This window comes from Cnephaeus nilssonii (genome assembly GCF_951640355.1).
Source record: "Cnephaeus nilssonii genome assembly, chromosome: 16".
Classification (NCBI taxonomy): Eukaryota; Metazoa; Chordata; class Mammalia; order Chiroptera; family Vespertilionidae; genus Cnephaeus; species Cnephaeus nilssonii.
The window spans coordinates 45,052,582-45,076,565 of NC_137087.1; the positions used below are offsets into that span (position 1 = coordinate 45,052,582).

The following is a 23,984-nucleotide window of genomic DNA, read 5'->3' on the forward strand; positions in this document are numbered from 1 at the left end:
TGTCTTTCTTCTCCCCATGTGAGGTTTCTTTCCTTGGAAACATATCACTTCTCAGGAAGGGAGACAGAAAACACAGTCTCTGCGCCTAATTCACTGGAAATTCAACATAGGGTCTCTGCCTCCCTGCCTAGCCTCACTGATCTGTCCCTCCCTAACAGACAGTTCTTTACAGAAATCCCATCTGTGGGCTCTCTAGTTACCCTTCTAGCTGACTGGGTCATATTTAAAACTGCATTTTTCCTTGGGCAGGATCACTGAGAAAGGTCAAAGTGCTATTATGGTACTTAGCAAAAACACTTTCAATTAACACTTACTAGTATACTGAAGATAAAAGTTTGCATAGGAACACTTCTGGCCTCTGATGTTACCACAGTGGCAAACCATGCTTTTCTGAGGACATCTTATACAGTTTTAAGCTACCTCCTTGGGAAGAGGTCTTGATGGAAACAAAACAAAAGTTCCCAAAGATCTATTTGGAAGGAAGGAGGTGGCTAAAATCAAATGGAAGAAGGAAGTCCTACCCATATATTCTCATCTAATAACTGGGGTATAGGATCTTTCTTAGGTTAAGAAAGCAAGGACTGTTGTCTCCTGTAACCTCTTGAAAAGCTGACAACTACTGGAATTCCTACAACTCCAACACTATTCTTCCTATGCACTGCCAATGATGCTTCACTGGCAATGAAGCCTGACTGAGGAAGACCAGAAGTTTATGTGATGGACATTTCAAAATTCGTACTTAGTTGGAGAAAATGCTGACAGTGGCAGAGAAGAATAAGCTGCGCTCTTCACCAGTGACCTCAGCATTCATCTAGCTTGGCTCTGGGACATTAATTTCGAGAGTCTTCATTTTGCCTTTTTAAAAAAACAAAATGGAACTACTAACTTTAAAAACTATTAAAATTCAGTGTGCAAAATTTTACATTCTGACTCACATAAGTATATTATCTATTAAAATAAATAAATAAATAAAAACTAAAAAATCACCATGCTCCTTTAGTGTGTAGAAAAGTTTTATTTCTCATTCCTGATATGCTTAGATGGAATAAAGAGACTCTTCTTTCACTTGTATTATAAAGTTATCATTCTGTGCCAGGAGCCTCTACTTAGGCATTTCTGCCAAAACTGGCAGCAAACTCTCCAGGCCCCTGTGTTCAGTGCTTTTCCCCCCTCAACTGAATGGGTCCTTCCCAAACCAGAACCTTTCCCAACCTCAGCAATGAGCCCTATTATCTTCACTCTTCCTGTTTCTCCATCCACTTTCCTATCCCTGGTTAGCCTTTTCCTTTAGATCAGTGGTTCTCAACCTTTCTAATGCCACGACCCTTTAATACAGTTCCTCATGTTGTGGTGAACCCCAACCATAAAATTATTTTCGTTGCTACTTCATAACTGTAATTTTGCTACTGTTATGAATCATACTGTAAATATCTGTGTTTCCTGATGGTTTTAGGCGACCCTGCTAGTGGTTCTCAACCTGTCGCGACCCACAGGTTGAGAACCGCTGCTGTAGAGCCTAAACCATTGGAAAACACAGATATTTACATTACGATAGTTACACAGATGTTTACATTACAGGCTCTACAGCAGCCATGGTGGAAGCATTCACACACAATGCTACAGAACAGCCCCCTTCCCACCACTCACCCCCTCATATTCCAGTTGTTAAACATTTACTAGCACACCAAGGGCCAATAACTCTGAAGCTGAAGCATTAGGCTCCGTTTTCCTCATAAGCCTTGAAGCTCTTAGGATATTTCTCCAAGATCTTTCTGGGCTTTCTCCGAGATGTTCCCAAGTAATGGGTGCCACCCAGGGTCCCTAACAATGTTTGCCCCCCACACTAGGGCTCTTCTCTTATTCTTATCTCATTCCTCTCTGGGAAGATAAAGCTGGGTTTCATTAGGATTTGTGAACACAGCAGTTATACTTAGGATTAGGAGAAAATAAAGAAGGGTTAGAAAGACCACTAATAGATGGAAACAATACTTAGCTTCCAATGCAACCTTCACTTATTCAGCTGGGAAGCGTTTCTTGTCTATTTTCCTAATTTACTTTAATCTACTACCCAAAATGAATTATACTCTGCTTTGTCATAATACTTTTGAAGATATCTTTTGTAATGTACATTATACAGGACTCCTCTGAATCTAATATCCAAAGCTCTAGTGAAAGTGGAGACTTAAAGAAATAATGGGAGGTGAAACTCCACAAAATTCCTAATGGAGAAAATTTATGAATTTGGGTACAGTATCCTATGGTCCTTGACATATGGGGTACCTGCAGACCACCTTCTGATCATACCAGAAAATTCCAAGGTATGTATGTAGAGAAATTTTTAGCAGGCCACTTGGTTGAAAGGAACACCAGCTTCAAGATAGATTTGACCACTCTTCAAAACAAAAAGTAGAATGGTGGTTGCCAAAGGTGAGAGATGGGGAGTGGGGGAGTTGTTGTTCAATGAGTAGAGTTTCAGTTTTGTGAGATGGAAAGGTTCTAGACAGCCCTAGCCGGTTTGGCTCAGTGGACAGAGCGTTGGTCTGTGGACTGAGGGTTCCCAGGTTCGATTCCGGTCAAGGGCACATGCCCAGGTTGCTGGCTCAATCCCCAGTAGGGGGCGTGTAGGAGGCAGCCGATGAATGATTTTCTCTCATCATTGATGTTTCTCTTTCTCTCTCCCACTCCTTTCCTCTCTGAAATCAATAAACATATATATATTTTTAAAAAGTTCTGGACAGAAATTGCATAACAATGTGCTTATATTAACACTACTATACTGTACACTTAAAGATAGTTAAGATGGTAAAATTTATGTGATTTTTAATAAAAATTAAAGTAAAAAAGAGATAGGCTTGCCCTTTAGGTCTTATCACATGCCTAGCATTGAGGCTGGCTCATACCAGGCCCTTGATGAACGCCTGTAAATTGAATGAAAGGCAGTGCAATTAGGACAGGGATGAGAGTCAGTGCATTAGGGATTATAGAAACTGTGATAATTAAAATGACTGAATTGTATTTCTAAATCACCCAGCCTCTGGATACCCAGTGACCTGGGGATAAGACTTACAGAAACTCTCAGACTTTTCATTCTTTCTGTCCTTTTTAGGTCCCTAACTTTGAGTACATTTTATAATCTATGCCTCTTTATTTATCCAATTCCTATTCCTCTTCTCTCAAGTCCCAACTCAAGTCTCCTCTCCTCTATCTGGCCTTTCCTGACCACCACAACTTGCAGAGATATTTCTCTAACCTGAACTCACAGATCTTACTACTAGGACTAGTCGGCTATTGACAATAAGTTGCCTTAAGCCATCTCTTGCACTTACTTATTCCATCCTTTGAGAACAAAGGCCCTTTACCATACTTCAGTATCCCTCAAATGCCTAGCACAATCTGAAGCACACAGCAGACACTAAAAGCTAAAATACTGATCCTGAATGAAGGCTGAAGAAAGCAAGAGTAGGCCAATCATTTACTTGCTTTCCAATGGGATATTTCAAAGGAATAAAATTGGTCATGAATGTGACTGAAAGCTTAAGGAATCAGATACTCAGAGAAGGCTTTGCCTTGAATCTTAAATTGCCACTATGTACTCTAGATTCAGGGCTCTAGAGAATCTTATGTAAAGTTCTGCTAAGAAGCCTTCTCTTGCCTATAAGGAAATTAGAACTGATATAAATCAATATGTTATACCATTTGTAAATCAAAACAAATAATGAATAGCCTAAAAGGAGCTCAAAATCCTCAATGGACATTTTAAAAAAATCTAAGGGCTTTTGGGGCAAGGAAAGTATGAGACAGTATTCAAGGCAGCGCATGTATGGGTGTGGGGTGGGGGTGGGGTAATGGTAAGATATGTACACATATAATACCTCAATAAAAAAAAATGTCATTGAAAAAAAAAAAAGTATTCAAGGCAGCCCAAGTGTCAAAGACTGGTTGAGAATTTTAAGAAAGATGAACCCTCTTCAAGAAAAAAAAAAGGACATATAAATAATTTTAAACACAATTTCAGAGTGTACAATAATTCTCTAAAGCCTATTTTTGGACCTTAGGTTAAGAACCTGTGAAGATTTCATGACAGACCTCTTGAATGTGGACTCATTTCTAATATTATCTAGCCAATAATAATAAAGTATTTTTCCTAATTTGAAAAGCAAGAATAAAGAAGAGGGAGGAGTATATAAGAGTTTAGGGTAGGCCAGATAGGGAGGAGAACCCCTTGAAGAGCTCTTTCATTTCAACATAGTTCTATAAAGGGAGCATTGCATCATCAAAACAAGATGTCCTTAAAGCAACCAAACCCAAGACTTAGCCTGGAGTCGAGAGTTTCTCTTAAATACTTTCCATCTACATTTATTTAGTACAGACAAAAGGGTCACATTTATGAAACACAGGTTGGTGACTCAGCTATTCTCCTAGGAGAATGAAAATCAGGGTGTAGGCCACTCGTGGGAGGAGAAGCATATCAAATGATTGCCCAGCTAAGGACAGGTCCTTACCAACAAGCCATACTGGGGAGAGAAAGGAACTAAATCTCAGCTGAGGATGGGCAAGGAGCCTGAAGGGCAATTTTTACAAGATGTACTAGAGATAAGCAAACCCAGTAGGAAACAAACTGGGGAGTAGTTTCACAGTTCTTGGAAAAACAAGCTGCATCTTCTCCATAATCTTGATTCATAAAGATATGTGAAATACAAAATGGCCAAATACCCTTATCGAACACCACATACAAATATTAACTTAAAATGGATCAAAGACTTAAATGTAAGAGCTAAAACTATGTAACTCTTAGATGAAAACATAGGAGAAAAGCTTCATGACATTGCATTTGGTGATGATTTCTTAGATATGACATCAGGTCAGCCAGTCTGGCTCAGTGGTTGAGCATCAACCTATGAACCAGGAGTTCACGGTTTGATTCCCAGTCAGGGCACACGCTGGAGTTGCCGGCTTGATTCTCAGTAGGAAGTGTGCAGGAGGCAGCCAATCAATGATTCTTTATCATCACTGATGTTCCCCCCCGCCTGCCTCTCTCTCTCTCTCTCTCTCTCTCTCTCTCTCTCTCTCTCTCTCTCTCTCTTTCTCTCTCTCTCTCACTCCTTTCCTCTCTGAAATCAATTTAAAAAGTTAAGAAAGGGCAGGCAACAAAAGAATAGAGAAGTAAGACTGCATAAAAATTAAAGTTTTGTGCATCAAGGGACACTGTCAACACAATAAAAAGGCAACACACAGAATGGGAGAAAATATTTACAAATCACATATCTGAAGAGGAATTAATATCCAGAATATAGAAAGAACTCCTAGAACTCAATAACAAAAAAAACCAAACAACCCAATTAAAAAATGGGCAAAAGGCTTGAATAGACATTCTACAAAGAAGATATGCAAATGACAAATAAGCACATGAAAAGACACTCAATTTTAATAATGATTAGGGAAATGCAAATCAAAACCACAACGAGATAGCACTTCACACCCATTAGGATGGCTATATATATATATATATATATATATATATATCCTACCTAATAATAGACAAATATGCAAATTGACCATACCTCTGACACACCCACAAAGCCACGCCCACAAGCCAATCAGAGCGAGTATGCAAATTAACCCAACCAAGATGGCTACAGCCACAGAGAGCAAGGTTTCCTAAGTAACAGGAAGCCAAGCTTTCCGCCTGCCCTTGCCAGGCCTAAGCCTCCACTCAAGCTACAAAGTTTCAATTATAGAAGGTAAACAAATTCAAACAGAAATGGCGGCAGAATGGAGCTTGAGAGAGCAGGCCAGGGTTGCCCCCGGCAACAGGGGAAGCAAAGCTTTCCGAACACCCTAGCCGGGCCCACCCGCTTAAAGCAACAAAGTTTCAATTATAACCCCAACAGAAATGGCTGCAGGCGGCAGAGGGAGCCCCAGGCTTGGCTCTGCTCCAGGCTACAAAGTTTCAATTGTAGAAGGAAAATAAATTCCAGATACCAGGGCCTCTGCTTGGGTTGCCAGGGGGCGTGGCCAGCCTGCAAACCACCACAGGCCCCTCGCTCAGGCCGCCCCACGCCCCAAGAGAACCCCACCCTGATCAGGGACACCTTTCAGGGCAAACCAGCTGGCCCCCACCCCTGTACCAGGCCTCTATCCTATCTAATAAAAGAGTAATATGCAGATTGATCATCACTGCAACACAAAATATAGCTGCCCCCATGTGGTCAAAGATCCTGCCCCCATGTGGACACAAGATGGCCACGACAAGATGGCCAGCAGAAGAGGGCAGTTGGGAGGCACCCAGCCTGCAAGGGAGGGCACTTGAGAAGGACCAGGCCTGCAAGGGAGGGCAGTTGGAGGTGATCAACCCTGCAGGAGAGGGCAGTTAGGGGTGACCAGGCCGGCAGAGGAGGGAAGTTGGGGGCAAACAGGCTGGCAGTGGAGTGGTTAGGGGGTGATCAGGCTGGCAGGCAGAAGTGGTTAGGGGCAATCAGGAAGGCAGACAAGCAAGCAGTTGGGAGCCAGCAGTCCTGGATTGTGAGAGGGATCCCAGATTGGAGAGGGTGCAGGCTGGGCTGAGGGACACCCCCCCGCTCTGTGCACAAATTTCATGCACCGGGCCTCGTGTGTATACACACACACACACACACACACACACACACACACACACAAACAAACAACAGAAAACAAGTGTTGACGAGAATGTAGAGAAATTGGGATGTAAAATGGTACAACCACTATGGAAAATAGTACGGTGGTTTCTCAAAAACTTAAGCAGAATTACCATTTGATCCAGCAATTTAAATTCTTGATATATACAAAAGAACTGTAAGCAGGAACTCAAATAGCTATTTGCACATCAATGTTCATAGCAGCATTCTTTAAATAGCCAAAAGGTGCAAACAATCTAAATGTCCACTGATGGGTAAATGAATAAACAAAATGTGCTCTCACTCTACACACACTACACACACACACACACACACACACACACACACACACACACACACTGCAATATTATTCAGTTTTGAAGAGGAATTAAATTCTGGTACATGCTTCAACATGGTTGAACCTTGAAGACATTATGCTAAGTGAAATAAACCAGATACAAAAGGACAAATATTGCATGATTCCACTTATATGAGCCACCTAGAATAATCAAATACACAAATACAGAAAGTAAAACATGGTTACTAGGGGCTGGGGAGGGGGAGGAAAAATGGGGAGTTACTCTTTAATGGGTATAGGATTTCAGTTTGGGAAGATGAAAAAGTTCAGGAGATGGATAGTGGTGATGGTCCACAAAATGTGAATAGACTTAATGCCATTGAACTGTACACGAAAAATGGTTAAAATGGTAAATTTACGTATATTTTATCATGCACAGAAAAGGAGTCAAGATGAACAAGCTTCACAATCAACTTCAGACAAATATGACACCTGTGTATACAATATAAAAATGCATGCAGTTTATTACATTAGAAAATGCACAATCATTCAATCATGCATTTGATCATTCAATCAAACTGATTAAAAAGTTTTGCCCTCTATGAAGCCAATAAGAATTAACAGAAAAATGTCATCTATCTTCTGGATAACTAAAACAACAACAACAACAACAAAAACCCCATGTGAGAGAATGGACTTTGTTTAATAAGCAATAATGGATTTACAAGCATTATCTTGCAATGCCCAAACAAGAGGCTGGAATGTGTCTGGGGGTTATCAGAGCTCAAAAACTCACAAATCTATCAGAAAAAAAATGGCAGGCTGGGCAGGCAGATCTAACAAAGAGCCTTCTCTTGTCTGCTATCTTACTAGCTGCTATAGATTCCAGTTAACGCCTGTTTATGGTCTTTAGTTTTTATTTTAGGAGTCCTTTAGAATCTACTTGGGGATTAAGTTCTTGATTTTTTCTTTCTACTTAGTTTGCTGCTAACAACTGCAGGTCCCTACTGCATCTCAAAGTCAGCTTTTTGGGAAGCTGTGAATACACTTAACGTTAAGTGATGTTAGCATTAATGTTCATAAGTGAAGAGAGAGAAGTGCTTCAACACATGCTGGAGATTAACAAGGCAGTCACATACTTCGAATCTGATAGTGCTGAGAATAAAATCAAGTGTACCCTAAACTAGCATGTAGTGCCCTTCAAAGTCAGTTAGGGAAGAGAAGCAACAACTATTTTGAGAGCAGTTTTGCAAAGGGTCCCAGAATAGTATCACCCTTCCCCCATTCCCAAGTGAAAAGGATTGGTAAGAGAAGTAATGAGTTTACAAAAACTCCGTGAGAATAAGGACTACACTTAGATCACTCACCACTGATTCCCATTACCCAGCAGCATACATTGTATACAGCAGGCCTGTGATTATTTATTGACTAAATAAACCTTTGAGAGCTGTTATCCCTTCCCCATTCTCAAACAGAACTATCTACTCTCCCCCATAGAAATTGCCTCATCTCTGGTTTGCGGACTCTTTTTGAGAGGCACTTTCATCACTTCATTTAACTTTGAAAGAAGTTGGAGGAGGGTGAGGACATGTGCTTACTAATCATCCTTTTCCAGATTGCCTCATGCGCCAGAATAGATTTTTATTATTGGTCTGTGGCTGCTACTGCTGTAGAAAGATTCAGTCTGACCTTCCCAAGCTACCGGGAACACTGCACATGGCTGACAGAGAAAAGGTCTTCCTTTTTTAAAAAAACAGACTAACTTTTAGACTAACCAGAGCTCACTATGGTAGGAAAGTCACCCTTTCTCTCATTGAACAAAACTCAAGATGCCGTATTCTTTTGCATAAAAATGGTATGTAGTAAAACCAATCTGAATTGGTCCATCAGGAAAAAAGTAGCATCTTGAAGTACCTCACAGACAGCAGTGGTATCAAAGAACAGGATTCAGGAATGCTCCACAGGCAGAATAGAAAAGAAAAAAAAATGAAGCCATTTATAAAGGCAGTTTAAATAACAGGATGGATTCTCACTGGTGGCTTCACGAAAGAGAACAAATATGTCACAGGGAACAACTGATATACTAATAGAGTCCTATCCATCTGGCTGAGGAAAGAGCCACTGGTTGGAATACTGAGAAGCTTGTCTGTTAGGAAAAAGGCTTACTGGGTGCCTCACTGGAAGAACTGAACAGCTTTTAGGAACACTGGAACACATGGTCACACTGTAGCTGGCTAGTCCTGCTAGCAAGAGGTTCAAAGAAGGGTTACACTGGTGCACTGGCAAAAAAAAGGCAGAGCAGAGCATATGTGGGCTTTTAAAAATTGGCTTGGACATATAAGCATAACCAATGGACGCAAAACTCTGGGGGGTGAGGGCATATATGGGAGTGGGGGGGGCAAGGTTAAGATATGTACACATATAATCCTTCATAATAAAAAGGCAATATGCAAATAACCATCACTCCGCTACGCCCACGACTGGGCGGTGGGAGGCTGGGGGGCGGGACTCGGGGTGGCATATCCAGCCATTGAGAGGCGCGGGACTCCCGCCCCCCCCCCCCCCCCGCCTCTCAACGGCTGGATTGGTGGCCGCTGAGGGGGGCTGCCTCGGACACCCTGGACACCCAGCTCCGCTGCCATCGGAGGCGGGGAGCCGGTTGTCTGCACCCGGATCCCCTGCCATGCTCCCCTTCGTCAGCGCCTCAAGCCCCAGCAGCAGCGGCAGCGGCTGGGGATGAGCTGGTGATCCCAACAGCCTGGCAGCTCAGTGGCGGCAGCGGAGGCAGCATTGGGCCTGGGGACTGGCGAACAGGCAGAAGATGGCCCTGATCGCAGGAGGCTAGGCCTAGGGACCCTACCCGCACAATTGAATCGTGCGCTGGGCCTCTAGTACCTTAATAAACAAAATTGGCTTGGAGCCTATATATCTGGACTCTCACCTAATGCATACCTTGGCCCTCCAACTTAAGAATAAAGTGAGAAGGAAGGGAGATTGTGTGAATAGGATGTCTCATTTTGTGCTTTTAAAAATAGGACTCGCCTGGCCAGCATGGCTCAGTGGTTGAGTCTCAACCTATAAAGCAGGAGATCACAGTTCAATTCCAGCCAGGGCATACGCCTGGGTTGTAGGTTCGATTCCAGTGTGGGGCATGGAAGTGGCAGCTAATCAATTATTCTCTCTCATCATTGATGTTTCTGTCTCTCTTTCCCTCTCCCTTCCTCTCGGAAATCAATAAAAAAATATTTTTTAAATAAAGGACTCAAGAGTCTCATTCTGAAACCAAGTTCAAACCCACACCATGCGCTAAAGTCCCATCTCTACTTTTATATAATGCAGAGCCAAGTGCAGGCACTTTGGGAGATGGGGAAATCAGTCCAGACTCCAGGAAAACAAACACACAATGCTATCTGAATCTCCAATCAGTCCATACCATAGAAAGATCTGCTCAGAAATAGTTGTTCAAGGCATATAGAACTCAATTACTAAAGAAAATCTGCCCCAATGAGGGCTCATGTTTTAACAAGCCAAATAGCATCAAATTAAGCTGAACTCAGGGTTTTACTAATTGGCAGTTTTATCCATTCCTAAGATTTCATTTCTTATTTTCAAAAATCAAAATGACTCTCTGCCTAAAATAAAAAGAAATGCCTTATCACCCACTCTAATATAAGAATTCTCCAAATTTTCACCTACATATCTTCTATATAATTTAACAAACCTCTCATATGGCACAAAAGCTGATGCCATTACTATTTAAAGTACTATCAACAAATCCCTTACTAATTCCTCTTAGCAACCTAGCTCTTGCCACTCCCACTAGAAGCTCAGTCACAGAATCCCTCTGCCATTAGAGAGAGGGCAACTACTTGATCCTAGCCACCAAGCAGGGTCACTCTAGGGAGTAATAGCTTACCTGCTCCTCAGACAGTTGGGATATATGATTCACAGCAGCATAGGATTCAATTTTGGGGTTAAAGTGGTTGATGATGGCTCTGAAACAAAGAATTAACATTAATATAGCACCGGATGGAAAAAAAGAAGAAATGAGTTAAAAACAAGTATTGTGTACTCTCTGGTTTAGAGAGCGAGAGCATGGGAGTGATTGTCAGAGGGTAATTGTCTCCTTACTGAACATTAGATCACATGAGGGTGAACTGATAACTCTGAAGAGGGAAGGGTTTAATAATTTATTAGAGACAATAGAATTAAGCATCTCTGCTTTGCAAATGAACTAGAGAAAACCTCACAACCAAACAAAAAACAAAACCAAGCATCCTTCAGACAAGAAACAGGACCCAGTGGGCTGTCCACTAGGGGGCCCTGGTGTTTCAGTCAGGATGAAAAGTAGTTGGCTCTGCTCTGAACAGCTCCAAGGGGAGAACAGGGCACTCTGGACCTACACGTACCCTAAATGCAGTCTCTGACGAAGGTGAGCTTTATCAAAGCCTAGAATCAATCTTCATACTTGTTAGTTAATATTTCAAATCAAAATTTTATTTCCAGCCATTGAAACCAAAATCTGAGTGTCATTTTCAAATACTCCTCCTTTACTTCCTCACATTCAAGGTCACCAAGTCTTATCAAATCTACCTCTGAAAAAATCTCTGAAATCTGAAATAAATACATTTCTCTGAAACCAATGCCTTGGTATAGGTCCTTGTTGTTTCTATTCTGGTATGGCAGAAAAACCACAGGTTTTAGATACTAGTAAGAGTTTAGTATGAGTCCATCCTATATAATAAAAGTCCAGCAACCATAACGGCAGAATGACCAGTATGACCGCTCAACCAGTCACTATGAAGTGCACTGACCACCTCTTGGTCCCTTTCTCCCAGCCGGCAGGCTCCCATCGCCTGATGGCGAACGGGGAACTGGGGTGGGTGGCGGGGGATGCCAGCGGTGCCAGGCCAAGGCCCCCGCCCCGCTGGTCATTCCACATACAGAGGCGACCTGCAGCAGGGGTGGGGCCGGTGAGTGGGCAGGAACAGCTGACCTCTTAGTCCCTCCCCCCCACCCGCAGGCTCCAATTGCCGGATGGCAAACAGGGAACCCGGGTGGGTGGCAGTGGGGGGTGAGGCTGGTTGCTGGCAGCCGGGGAAGATGGCCCTGATCGCACGCTAGCTAGGGACAGTACCCGCACATGATTTTGTGCACCGGGCCTCTAGTATTCACATAAAAATGATTAAATAAATTGGGAGAAGAGACAAATCTTTCTAACAGAACAATTTAAAATAATATGTGTACTCTCCTCTTTAGGAGGTGGAGTTTAGTTCCCATTCCCACTGAGGGTAGGCTAGACTTAGTGACTTATTTCCAAAGAACAGAGTAGCAAAAGGGAAAAATAGTAACTTTATAGTAAAATATTCTGAGAACACGACCTTAACCAAGAGATGAAGGTGAACATCACCAGTAATATCATGTAGTTGTCAAGTAATCCCTGATATGATCTAATGAGAAGGGAACTTCACTTCTTTTGTATACTTTGCAGAACCCAGAACCCAGACCCTCAGTCTAATCACAAGAAAAACATGAGACAAACAGACTAGAGCAGACTGTCAAGGTCATGAAGAACAGAGAAATTGTCAAAGACCAGAGGACATTTGGGAGACATCACAAATAAGTGCAATGTAATACCCTAAAATGTCTCCTGAAGCAGAAAGAGGACATTAATGGATAAACTGTGAAATCCAAATAAAATCTGGAGTTTAACAGTAATGTATCAATGTCAGTTTCTTAGTGTTAAATATACCATGGTAATGTAAGATGGGGAAACTAGGTTGAGGGGCATTTCTTCTGTAATTCTTAAAATTATTCCAAAATAAAAAAGTTTATTAAAATGTGTATGTGGCCCTGGCCAGAGTTGCTCAGTGATTAGAGTGCAGGCCCGTGCACTGAAGGGTCATGGGTTCAGTTCCCGGTCAAGAACACATACCTGGGTTACAGGTTCAATCCTCACCTGGTTGGGATACATGCAGGAAGCAACCAATCGATGTGTTTTTTTTCTCTCTCTCCCCCACCCTCCCTTCCACTCTCTCTAAAGAAAATCAATGGAGCCCTAGCCGGTTTGGCTCAGTGGATAGATCAAAGGGTCCCGAGTTCGATTCCAGTCAAGGACACATGCCTGGGTTGTGGGCTTGATCCCCAGTAGGGGGCGTACAGAAGGCAGCCGATCAATGATTCTCATCATTGATGTTTCTATCTCTCTCTCCCTCTCCCTTCCTCTCTGAAATCAATAAAAAATTATTTTAAAAAAAAAAGAAAATCATACTATGCTGCCATAAAAAAGAAGGAATTCCTACCATTTGCAGCAACCTGGATGAAACTGGAGAACATCATGCTAAGTGAAATAAGCCAGTCCATGAAAGAAAAATATCACATGATCTCACTCATCTATGGATAATAAAGAAAATTATAAGCTGTTGAACAAAAAGATAGATACAGAGACAGTAAAGCATCAAACAGAAGGTCAAATTACAGCGGGAAGGTTAGGGAGAGGTGAGGGAGATAAGAGATCAACCGAAGAACTTGTATGCAAACATATAAGCATAACCAATGGACACAAAACTCTGGGGGGTGAGGGCATGTATGGGAGTGGGGTGGGGGGGGCAATGGTAAGATATGTACACATATAATATCTTAATAAAAAATGAAAAAAAAAGAAAACAAAGAAATAAAAAAGAGAAAGCCTATAAAAAAATAAATAAAAATTAAAAAAAAGAAAATCGATGAAAAAAATATCCTCGGATGAGAAGTAACAAAACAAAACAAACATTTGTGTGTATGATAGCGTAATAAAAATCAATTTTTTCTTTTCATATAATTTATTGATTGTAAAGAATTACAGAACCATTGAATCTAATACAGGTAAAAATATATAAACCAGAAATTTTACAAAAACATGGTCTGGAATCCTACTTTGACCACATGATTCTGAATGATTTTAGGGAAGCTATAATCTCTCATCAGAGGGGAAAATGTGGGAATAATAATAATACCTTTCTTAGCACTTAACACAGTACCTAGGAATAGTACATTGTAGGCGTAAAATAAATGTTTGTTGAAAGAGTGACTAAATCTTAGAGGATTCTTACAACATTTATATAATAAAGCAACATCAAACATCTAGCACAATGCCTGGCACACAGCTGGTGCTCAGTAAATATTCAATGAACGAATCTTACCTTATAATAGAGAAACATGCAAATTGACCGCACCTCCGCTATGCCCACGATTGGGCCTGCAGGAGGCTGGGGGCGGGACTCCGGGTGGCATATCCGCCATTGAGAAGATCAAGATGGTGGTGCCCAGTGGCCGGGCCCATGCCGCCGCTCCCGGGGGTGCCTGGGGCGATCAGCACCCCGGGGGGCGTGGCCGGACACATGCCCCCGCTCCCTGGGGTGCCTGGGGCAATCAGCACCCCAGGGGGGCGTGGCCGGGCCCATCGGCACCCCGGGGGGGCGTGGCCGGACCCATGCCGCCGCTCCCGGGGGTGCCTGGGGCAATCGGCACCCGGGGGAGCGTGGCCGGACCCATGCCGCCGCTCCCGAGGGTGCCTGGGGCGATCAGCACCCCGGGGGGGCGTGGTCGGGCCCATCGGCACCCCGGGGGGGCGTGGCCGGACCCATGCCGCCACTCCCCGGGGTGCCTGGGGCGATCGGCCACCTGGGGGTGCGTGGCCGGGCCCATCCCGCCCCTCCCGCTGCTCCCGGGGGTCCCAGGGGCCGAGGCTTTCCGGGCCTTGGGCACCAGCGGGGAGCCTGCACTGATCGCAGGAAACCACTGGGGGTCGGCTCCTGTGATAGGTAGCAGGGACGCTGGGTGCGGCGAGCCCAAGGCCAGGAAAGCCTGGGGCGGAGGCTTTCCAGGCCTTGGGCACCAGTGGGCAGCCTGCATGGATCGCAGGAAACCACTGGGGGTGGGCTCCTGCGATCCTTAGCAAGGATGTTGGGTGCCGCCGAGCCCAAGGCCACCGCCCGGGGCCAAGCCCCGACCCTGAAAAAGGCAGAAGGCGGTGGCCACAGCCAAGGCCTGGGTCCCTGGTGCCGGCAGAAAATTGGTGCAGGCAGCCAGGTGAATGAAGGTCTATTGCACGAATCTTCGTGCAAACGGGCTACTAGTAAATTAAATAAGACAGAAATGGGTCAGAGTCCTATGCTTTATGCTGCAGAGCATATATGCTCATATTGTTTGGCAGAGGGTATGACAAATTTGCCACTCTGGGAATTTATATTTGGAATGAAGATAAAATCAACCTCCAACCTGCCCTGTGACATTCTCTTCCAGAGCTTCAAATCTCAGCAGGTGATTAAGGTCTCCCACCAGACAAACTGAGGGACTGTTTAGGAACCTAAGAGATGTGGAACAGTCTAAATCCAGTTAGCAATCTCTAACTCAATACCCACAAAGGGCACTGAGTATATGTCTCTGCTTTACTTTTCTTGCTGCTTCTTTAGGGCTGTTACTTGAAAAATCTGAGTACTAAGCTGATCTACTGGAGATGCCAGGTGCAGGGCACTAGGCTTAAGAGATAAGAAAAATAACCTGGCACTGACTGTTTTTCCTTCCAGCCTCTTTAAGAAGGAATTTGAGAGCGGGATTGGGAGCTTCATACTGTTGAAATAGAAATATGTTCTAAGATAGCAAAGAGATGACAAAACACTGAAACCAGGCTAAGTCAGCCCAACTGAGTGACACATGCCTTTGCAGTGACTGAAATACTAAGCTTCTCCTTCTCTAGGAAGTTTGGAGGCTACCAGGGCTCATCTGGGTTGTGATTCCACACTGCCTCCACCTGGCCATGGCCCTAGACTGGGACTTAAGCTCTCACTGGAAGAAAGATGAGACACCAGATTTATGGATAAGAGAAAATCTTTTTTTTTTTTTTTTTTAAGGCTTTCCTTCCCACTGATATTATCTCCAAAAGGATTTGCTACCATCTATTCTGAAGATTGTGCGGATGAAGGGGTAGAAAGAAGAGGAAATTTGAGTAGGGAATAAATCAATAAACAGAGCCATATGGAAAGATTAAGGCTTCCCTTTGATAAGGGTGGCAAGACAATTAAATAGAAAAACAATAGTGTTTTTTTTTTTCAAGAAATGGTGCTGGGACATTGGATATCTATATGCAAAAAAATAAAGTTAGATCCCTATCTCACACCATATACAAAATCAACTCAATGTGGATCATAGATCTAAATGTAAGATCTAAAAACTATACAATTTTTAGAAGAACACATGAGAATGCTAGGTGTACTGGTAATAATGTGGATTTTTTTCAATAGATTTTTTTCAATGTTGATATATATGCAATTTGAAATGTATGCTATTTTGTCGAATTGACAAGAAGCTTCAAAACTGCATATGTCAAATGTGCTGAAGATGTTAATATCATAGATATTTTTACACTTAAAAATGTCGAATTTCATGCCAAAAAAAAGCATTTGTGGGAAGTTATAATTCATTACTTTATTTTGAAGAAAAGTGCTGCTGAATACTTTGGGAAGCTTATGGTGAACATGCTCCATCTCAAGATACTTGTGAACACTGGTTTAAATGCTTTAAAAGTGATGATTTCGATGTGAAAGACAAAGAACGTCCAGGTCAACCGAAAAAGTTTGAAGACCAAGAATTACAAACATTATTGGATGAAGATGCGTGTCAAACTCAAAAACAACTTGCAGAAAGATTAAACATTGCTCAGCAAACAATTTCCAATCGTTTACAAGCAATGGGAAAGATTTTAAAGGAAGGAAAATGGGTGCCACATTAACTGAACGAAAGACAAATGGAAAACTGAAAAGTCATCAGTAAAATGTTTCTTCAATGGCACAAAAGAAAGTCTTTTTTTGCATCGAATTGTGACTGGCGATGAAAAGTGGATTTATTTTGAGAATCCCAAATGCACAAAATCATGGGTTGATCCAGGTCAACCATCAACATCAACTGCAAGGCCAATTCGATTCGGAAAGAAGACAATGCTCTGCGTTTGGTGGGATCAGGAAGGTGTGGTGTATTATGAGCTTCTAAAACCAGGTGAAACCTTTAACACTGATAGCTACCAACAACAGATAATCAATTTGAACCATGCTTTTATCATGAAAAGACCAGAATGTTCCAGAAGACACGGCAAAGTAATTTTGCTTCATGATGACGCACCATTACACATTTCAAAACCAAAGACATGTGAAAAGAGCCCTAACCGGTTTGACTCAGTGGATAGAGCGTCGGCCTGCGGACTCAAGGGTCCCAGGTTCGATTCCGGTCAAGGGCATGTACCTTGGTTGTGGGCACATCCCCAGTAGGGGGTGTGCAGGAGGCAGCTTATTGATGTTTCTCTTTCATCGATGTTTCTAACTCTCTCCCTCTCCCTTCCTCTCTGTAAAAAATCAATAAAATATGTATTTTTTAAAAAGACACGTTAAAAGATCTTGCCTGGGAAGTATTAACCCACCCACTGTATTTACCAGACCTTGCTCCTTCAGATTACCACTTGTTCTGATCGATGGCACATGCACTTTCTGAGCAGCATTTCAAAACATACGAAGAAGTGGACAATTGGGTCTCTGAATGGTTTGCCTCAAAACAAGAAAAGCTCTATTGGGACGGTATCCACAAATTACCTGAGGATGGGGAAATGTGTAGCTAGTGATGGACATTACTTTGAATACAAGCACTTTTGATGTTTCTCTTGAAATTATCGTGTTTTCTTTGATTACAAAATCTGCTATTATTTTTAAAAATATATATTTTATTGATTTTTTTACAGAGAGGAAGGGAGAGGGATAGAGAGTCAGAAACATCGATGAGAGAGAAACATCGATCAGCTGCCTCCTGCACACCCCCACCTGGGGATGTGCCCGCAACCAAGATACATGCCCCTGACCGGAATCGAACCTGGGACCCTTGAGTCCGCAGGCCGACGCCCTATCCGCTGAGCCACACTGGTGAGGGCAAAATCTGCTATTATTAACCGGTACACCTAGTAAATCTTCACAAGCCTGGGTTAGGCAATGATTTCTTGGATAGGATACCAAAAGCACAAGTGACAAAGAAAAAGTAGGTCAAGTTAAAAAATGTTTGTGCTGCAAATGGTACCATCAAGAAAGTGAAAAGAAAACCCAGAGAATGGGAGACAATATTTGGGCATCATATAGCTGATAAAGAACCCCAATGAGACACTACTTCACACCCACTAGGATGGCAATAATAAAAAAGACCGTAACACGTGTTGATAAGGACATGGAGAACTCTCATATATTGCTGGTGGGATTTTAAAATGGTACAGCTACTTTGGAAAATGATTTGGCAGTTCCTCAAATGTTAATAAATAGTGTTACCATATGACTCAGAAATTCTACTCCTGGGTATATACCCAAAAGAATGAAAACATTATGGCTACAGAGAGCCCTGGCCGTATAGGTCAGTTGGTTAGAGCACTGTCCAGATACACCAAGGTTATGGGCTTGATCCCTGGTCAGAGCACATACAAAAATCAACTAATGAATACATAAATAAGTGGAACAAAAATCAATGTTTTTCTCTCTCTTCTTTCCTCTCTCTCGCTCAAATCAATTTTTAAAAAACATTGTCTACACAAAAACCTGTACACAAATGTTCATAGTAGCATTATTTGTAATAGCCAAAAAGTAGAAACAATCCAAATGTCCATGAATGTATAACTGAAGAATGGATAAACAAAATGTGGTATGGCTATAATAGATTATTCAGCCATAAAAAGGAATGAAGTACTGATAAATGCTACAACATGGATGGACCTTGACAATATTAAATGAAAGAGGCCAGACACAAAAGGCCAAATATTGTATGATTCCATTTATAGAAAAGGTCCAGAATAGGTAAATTATTATATATAGAGAAAGCATATTAGTGGTTGCCTGAGGCTAAAGGGAGGATTAGAGGAGTAATGAAGATTGACTGCTAATGGGTATAGAGCAGTGAAGTATAGAGAAGTATCGTTGCTACTTCATAACTGTAATTTTGCTACTGTTAATGAATCGTAATGTAAATATCTGTGTTTTCCGATGGTCTTAGGCTCTACAGCAGCGGTTCTCAACCTGTCGTGACCACAGGTTGAGAACCGCTAGCAGGGTCACCTAAGACCATCAGAAAACATAGATATTTACATTACGATTCATAACAGTAGTAAAATTACAGTTATGAAGTAGCAACAAAAATAATTTTATGGTTGGGGGTCACCACAACATGAGGAACTGTATTAAAGGGTCACGGCATTAGAAAGGTTGAGAACCACTGTCCTAGAGCCTGCATCTGTTAGCAATGCTGTTGGCAGGAGGAAAAGAAGCTCATTGGGCCACTGACTACTTTATAAATTACAGCAGATGGAGTTTAAGGAGCTTCCGCAGAAGCCTCTGTGTGTACCACAAGAGGATAGCAACGTGGGTGAGACTGGCAGTGGAAACCACATGTTTAGGGAGGACCAACCGTGCCTGGAGATAAGAAAAGGTCAACTCCTGGTAATACGTGTGATATCTTTACATTAAAAGGTTTGCATTTGGCCCTAGCCGGTTTGGCTCAGTGGATAGAGCGTTGGCCTGTGGACTGAAGGGTCCCAGGTTCGATTCCCGTCAAGGGCACATGCCTGAGTTGCAGGTTCAATCCCCAGTAGGGAGCGTTCAGGAGACAGCAGATCAATGATTCTCTCTCATCACTGATGTTTCCATCTCTCTCTCCTTCTCCCTTCTTCTCTAAAATCAATTTAAAAAATACATTTACAAAAAAAGAAGGTTTGCATTTGGCAAATGATGTCAACTTTTGGCTATTTACTCGTTGGAGTAAAAAAATTGGGGGTAGATTGGTGCTGGAGAAGAAAGGTTATTTTTAACACTCTTGACCACTTTTTTATTTTTATTTTTTTTAAAGAAATGGCTGAAGCTGCCCACATTACTCAGAAAGCCATCCATCCAGGACTATGAAGAGGGCTTAAAGAAATAAGGCTCGACTGTCCAACCTATGAGGGAAGGGGGTAGGGGGGAAAGAGATCAACCAAAGGACTTGTATGCATGCATATGAGCATAACCAATGGACACAGATGGCAGGGCAGGGGGGGGAGGGGGGTGTGAGGGTTGAGGGCATGTGTTGGAGGGGTGGGGGTGGCCGGGGAGAGGTCAATGGGGGGTGGGGAAGGAGACTTATGTAATACTTTCAACAATAAAGGATTTAAATAAAAATATTTTTTAAAAAAAATAAGGCCCAAGGAAAGGGAAAGGAATCCGGAGGTAGAATTTGGTGGACAAAGGGAATATAATTTTTAACCAAACTTCCAGCTTTTCTCAAAATGGAACTCAGTGTTCCATGTTAGCAAGAACCAAATTTATTTTGCTCACCAATATATTCTCAGGCCTTTAGCAAAATGTCTGGCATACTGGCAGATTTGATTTTTAAAACTGAACAAATGAATGAAAGTCTGAGAAGGTTCTGTCCAGTCTCACCACAAACAAGCTCCATAATCACCAGCTATTCTCCAAAAGTATGAAAATAGCAGTAAAAATGTTTTATCCCTATCATGGAAAAAAAGGTGGCTCAGACAGGAAGAGCTATCCTCCAAAGAAGGAACAAAAGTTGTTACTCAAGACAATAAAGGCTTCTCATCTTAAATCATACCAGGAGGCCAGAGAAAAGCTTTCTGGATTTCCTATTAATCTAGTAGCTTCTGAAAGTAAGCCTAAATTTCTGTTTATTTGGGGGCGGGGAGGTGGGAGAGCAGTGGGGGAGTGTGTTACACGCTGGTATGTGATCTCCTAGTGCAGCTGAATTAGACAGCCCCAAAGAGGAAAGAGAAAAGAAAAAGACAATGGCATAGTCAAGGGTATTTCAAAAGCCAGCCTGCGTGAGGGATGACTCTGCACCCAAAGCACCTTTAAGGGCAAGAATCTGGGCCACCCTCCAAGCAACTGTCAACTTCTGTCTGCTGAAGACAGGGGTCACTTACACAAACTGAAGCAAAATGAAGTGGACAGATGGAACAGCAAGGCTGAGCTGGGGATTTCTTGGTCCATTTTTAACTTATTCTCTCTGACTCATGGCTCTGCAAAGCAGCTCTCTTTTCCCTAGTGCTAGGTGGATGATGGCTGAGACACAAGTTAATGCCCAACTTACCCAAGAAATGCATGGAAATGTTACCTTAACAACGTAGGCAATGTAGCTTAAGAGAAAACGTGGACTCTTCTCATATCCAATGTGAATCTAAAACAAATCCTCCAAAGATGCAATTTCTCACAAGACCAGCTATCTCCTACAGACAGGGGGAGTATCTAAGGGTCTTTCATGAAACAATAGATAAATGTTTCATCCAGGAGCCCAGAACATGGTGACTGTATCCTGACTGAGATGGCTGAAGGAAGCAGGCTGTCTCTGAAAGCTGCTATGTAAATCCTTCAGGAAGAAAGGACAAAAACAGCTCTGGCAAAGTGGCTCAGTTAGTTGGAGCATCATCCTGTAACCAAAAGGTTGCAGGTTCAATTCCTGGTCAGGGTCCATATAAGAAGGCAACCGATCCATGTTTCTCTCTCCCCCCTCTCTCTTTCTCACCCTCCTCCTTCTCTCTAAAATGAATAAACATATCTTCAGGTGAAAATTTAAAAACATATATTACTTTTTAAAAAAGGAGAAAAACAGGCAAAGGTTGTTTACAGGAAAAGTTTTTATAGCTCTTATTCCAAGGGAGGAAACGTAATTAGTATACTTAACTTGGTACATACTGGGAAGATTCTTCAATGTTTCACCCTAAAATTATTCCTATAAGGCTACCAGATTTACATTAAAGAGATTATGAGTGAATACCTAAATTCTGATAAAAATAAATCTGGATCTCAAGGTTCAAACTCATAAGAGCTATAATCCTGTATTTTTAAATACTTGCTAAACACGTACAACTGGATGTCATGCTTTTGTTTACATGGTCTTCTTCACATGAAATGCTTTTTTCCCCCCATCACTAAAAAGACTAAATCTTATTTTTCCTTGAAGACCGGTTAAAATACCATTGCTTCCCTGAACATGATATATATCATGGCTTTAGAGGCAGTAGATCTGTATTAAAATCCTGCTTACTCACTTCTAGGCTGTGTCACCACAGGCAAGAGACCAATCTCTCTGAGTACCAGTTTCTTCATCTACTTGGATTTCCTTTCCAAAGCTTTTCCTCTGTTTTCCTATATTTATACCATCTAACATGAGCTAAAGGGAACTTCTCCCCAACCCCCAAGCAGCTTCCCTTTTCCTAGACCCAAAAGAGCAGCCCAGTGTGATATACTACAGAGTATATTCTCAGATATCTGGAGTTAAAGACAAAAAAACCATCATATTCATAACTGCTTCTACCTGGGAAACCTTCAAACATACAGGTAAAAGATTGGCTTTGGAGAAGGGGTGAAGGTATGATTAAGTGGTATGTAACAGTGTTTAAAATGGTTTATCTGAGGTTGAGTTACTTAATTTCAAACCAACATTTCTTTTCATCTTCAGAACTGCCTCATATACTCCCATTTCATGCAGTAATAAGCTTTCTTCTTCATGGAGTCAATGAATCTTCAGCCCATCCAATTCAACAATAACAAAAAAAGCAATTTCCCTTGACGCCTGTTAACAGCAGTACATTACAAGCCTCAGAGATTCTGCTAATTAACATTAAACAAAATAAAACCTCAAATAAGAATTACCTTCTAACCTTTTCACTTTGAAACTATCTACTCAAAACTTCAGTGACTGACCTATTAAGGTTATTCCTCTAACTTATTCCCTATGTACCAAGTCTTAACCCTTTCATGCCAAGTAGCCCCTTCCTTATACGGCAGTTTCTGTGGCCATTCTTTTTAGGACCAGAGACACAAAAATAGAACCTTACTATAGAAGCCATTTTGACAACCATCAGGAAGAATAAGCTACTGGCCAGTATATCTAGTTGCTTGCTTTACCCAATGATCCAACTATGTAAATTGGCCCAATTACTAAAGAGAACTTGATTTATTTTTGTACACAAACTTATTGGTCGAAGGGAGAACAGAGAATGTATTATCATTGACTGCAACATAGTAACCCTCATATTTTAACCTGGAGAATGAACGATATGAATCAGCATTCCTCTTGATTTCTAGGTGAGAAATACATATGTCACACCAGGTAAGTTATTTACCTATTGGGTGACATTTTCATCCAGGCACTGCATTGGACAAATGAAGGCTTAAAATTCATTAAGTGAAGCAAAACAGGAAAGAGTTAATGTATGTGAAATGTACATGCACACAGCCTGAGGGGCAGTTGCCTCATTTTCTGGAGCTGTGTGCATGATTATACATTTTGGCAGTTTGAGCTTTCTACTTTGATGCATGACTTTGTCCAATGTAGGTTTCCACCTCATCACCTGCTGGAAATTGGGCAATTGGTTATAGCTACTTTGCTTGAAAAATGAGCTAATTTCTAGTTACTGTGGCCCCAAACCATAGATTTAAGCCAAGTAAGAGGCCATGGGCTTTACACTTTGGCTAAATTATTTCCTCTAGCACTGCCATAAGAAAATAATGTAATTCCTTCCTGCTTTAGATACCAACCTGACATTTTTTCACTGTTTACATAATCACAATGAATGTAAATGAAAAATGAAGCACAGGAGTTGAAGGAACCACAAAAGTCAAATGGACCATCTACATTTCCATAAAAGACATTACTTAATTCGTTCCCCTTAGAAATGTCTGCTTTTTATTAAAGGTATGTCTCAATAAATGAAGAGAGGCTCCAAAATATTCCTAGGGGTGCCGAAACCAGTTTGGCTCAGAGGATAGAGCGTCGGCCTGCAGACTGAAAGGTCCCAGGTTCGATTCTGGTCAAGGGCATGTACCTTGATTGCAGGCACATCCCCAGTAAGGGGTGTGCAGGAGGCAGCTGATCAATGTTTCTCTCTCATTGATGTTTCTAACTCTCTATCCCTCTCCCTTCCTCTCTGTAAAAAAAATCAATAAAATATATATATTTTTAAAAATATTCCTAGGGGTAAAACACTGACAAGATTAGCC

The 23,984-nt window shown here is 41.9% G+C and overlaps 1 protein-coding gene across 2 annotated transcripts in view; it reads right to left on the minus strand.

Moving 5' to 3' along the window:
- Positions 1–23,984, minus strand: part of ARMH3 (armadillo like helical domain containing 3) — a 158,899-nt gene that overhangs the window by 17,014 nt on the left and 117,901 nt on the right. For both annotated transcript variants that reach the window (XM_079793678.1, XM_079793677.1), the window contains one exon: positions 10,850–10,928. In XM_079793678.1, the coding sequence (XP_079649804.1) occupies positions 10,850–10,928 (79 nt within the window). The remainder of the gene's footprint in view (positions 1–10,849; positions 10,929–23,984) is intronic.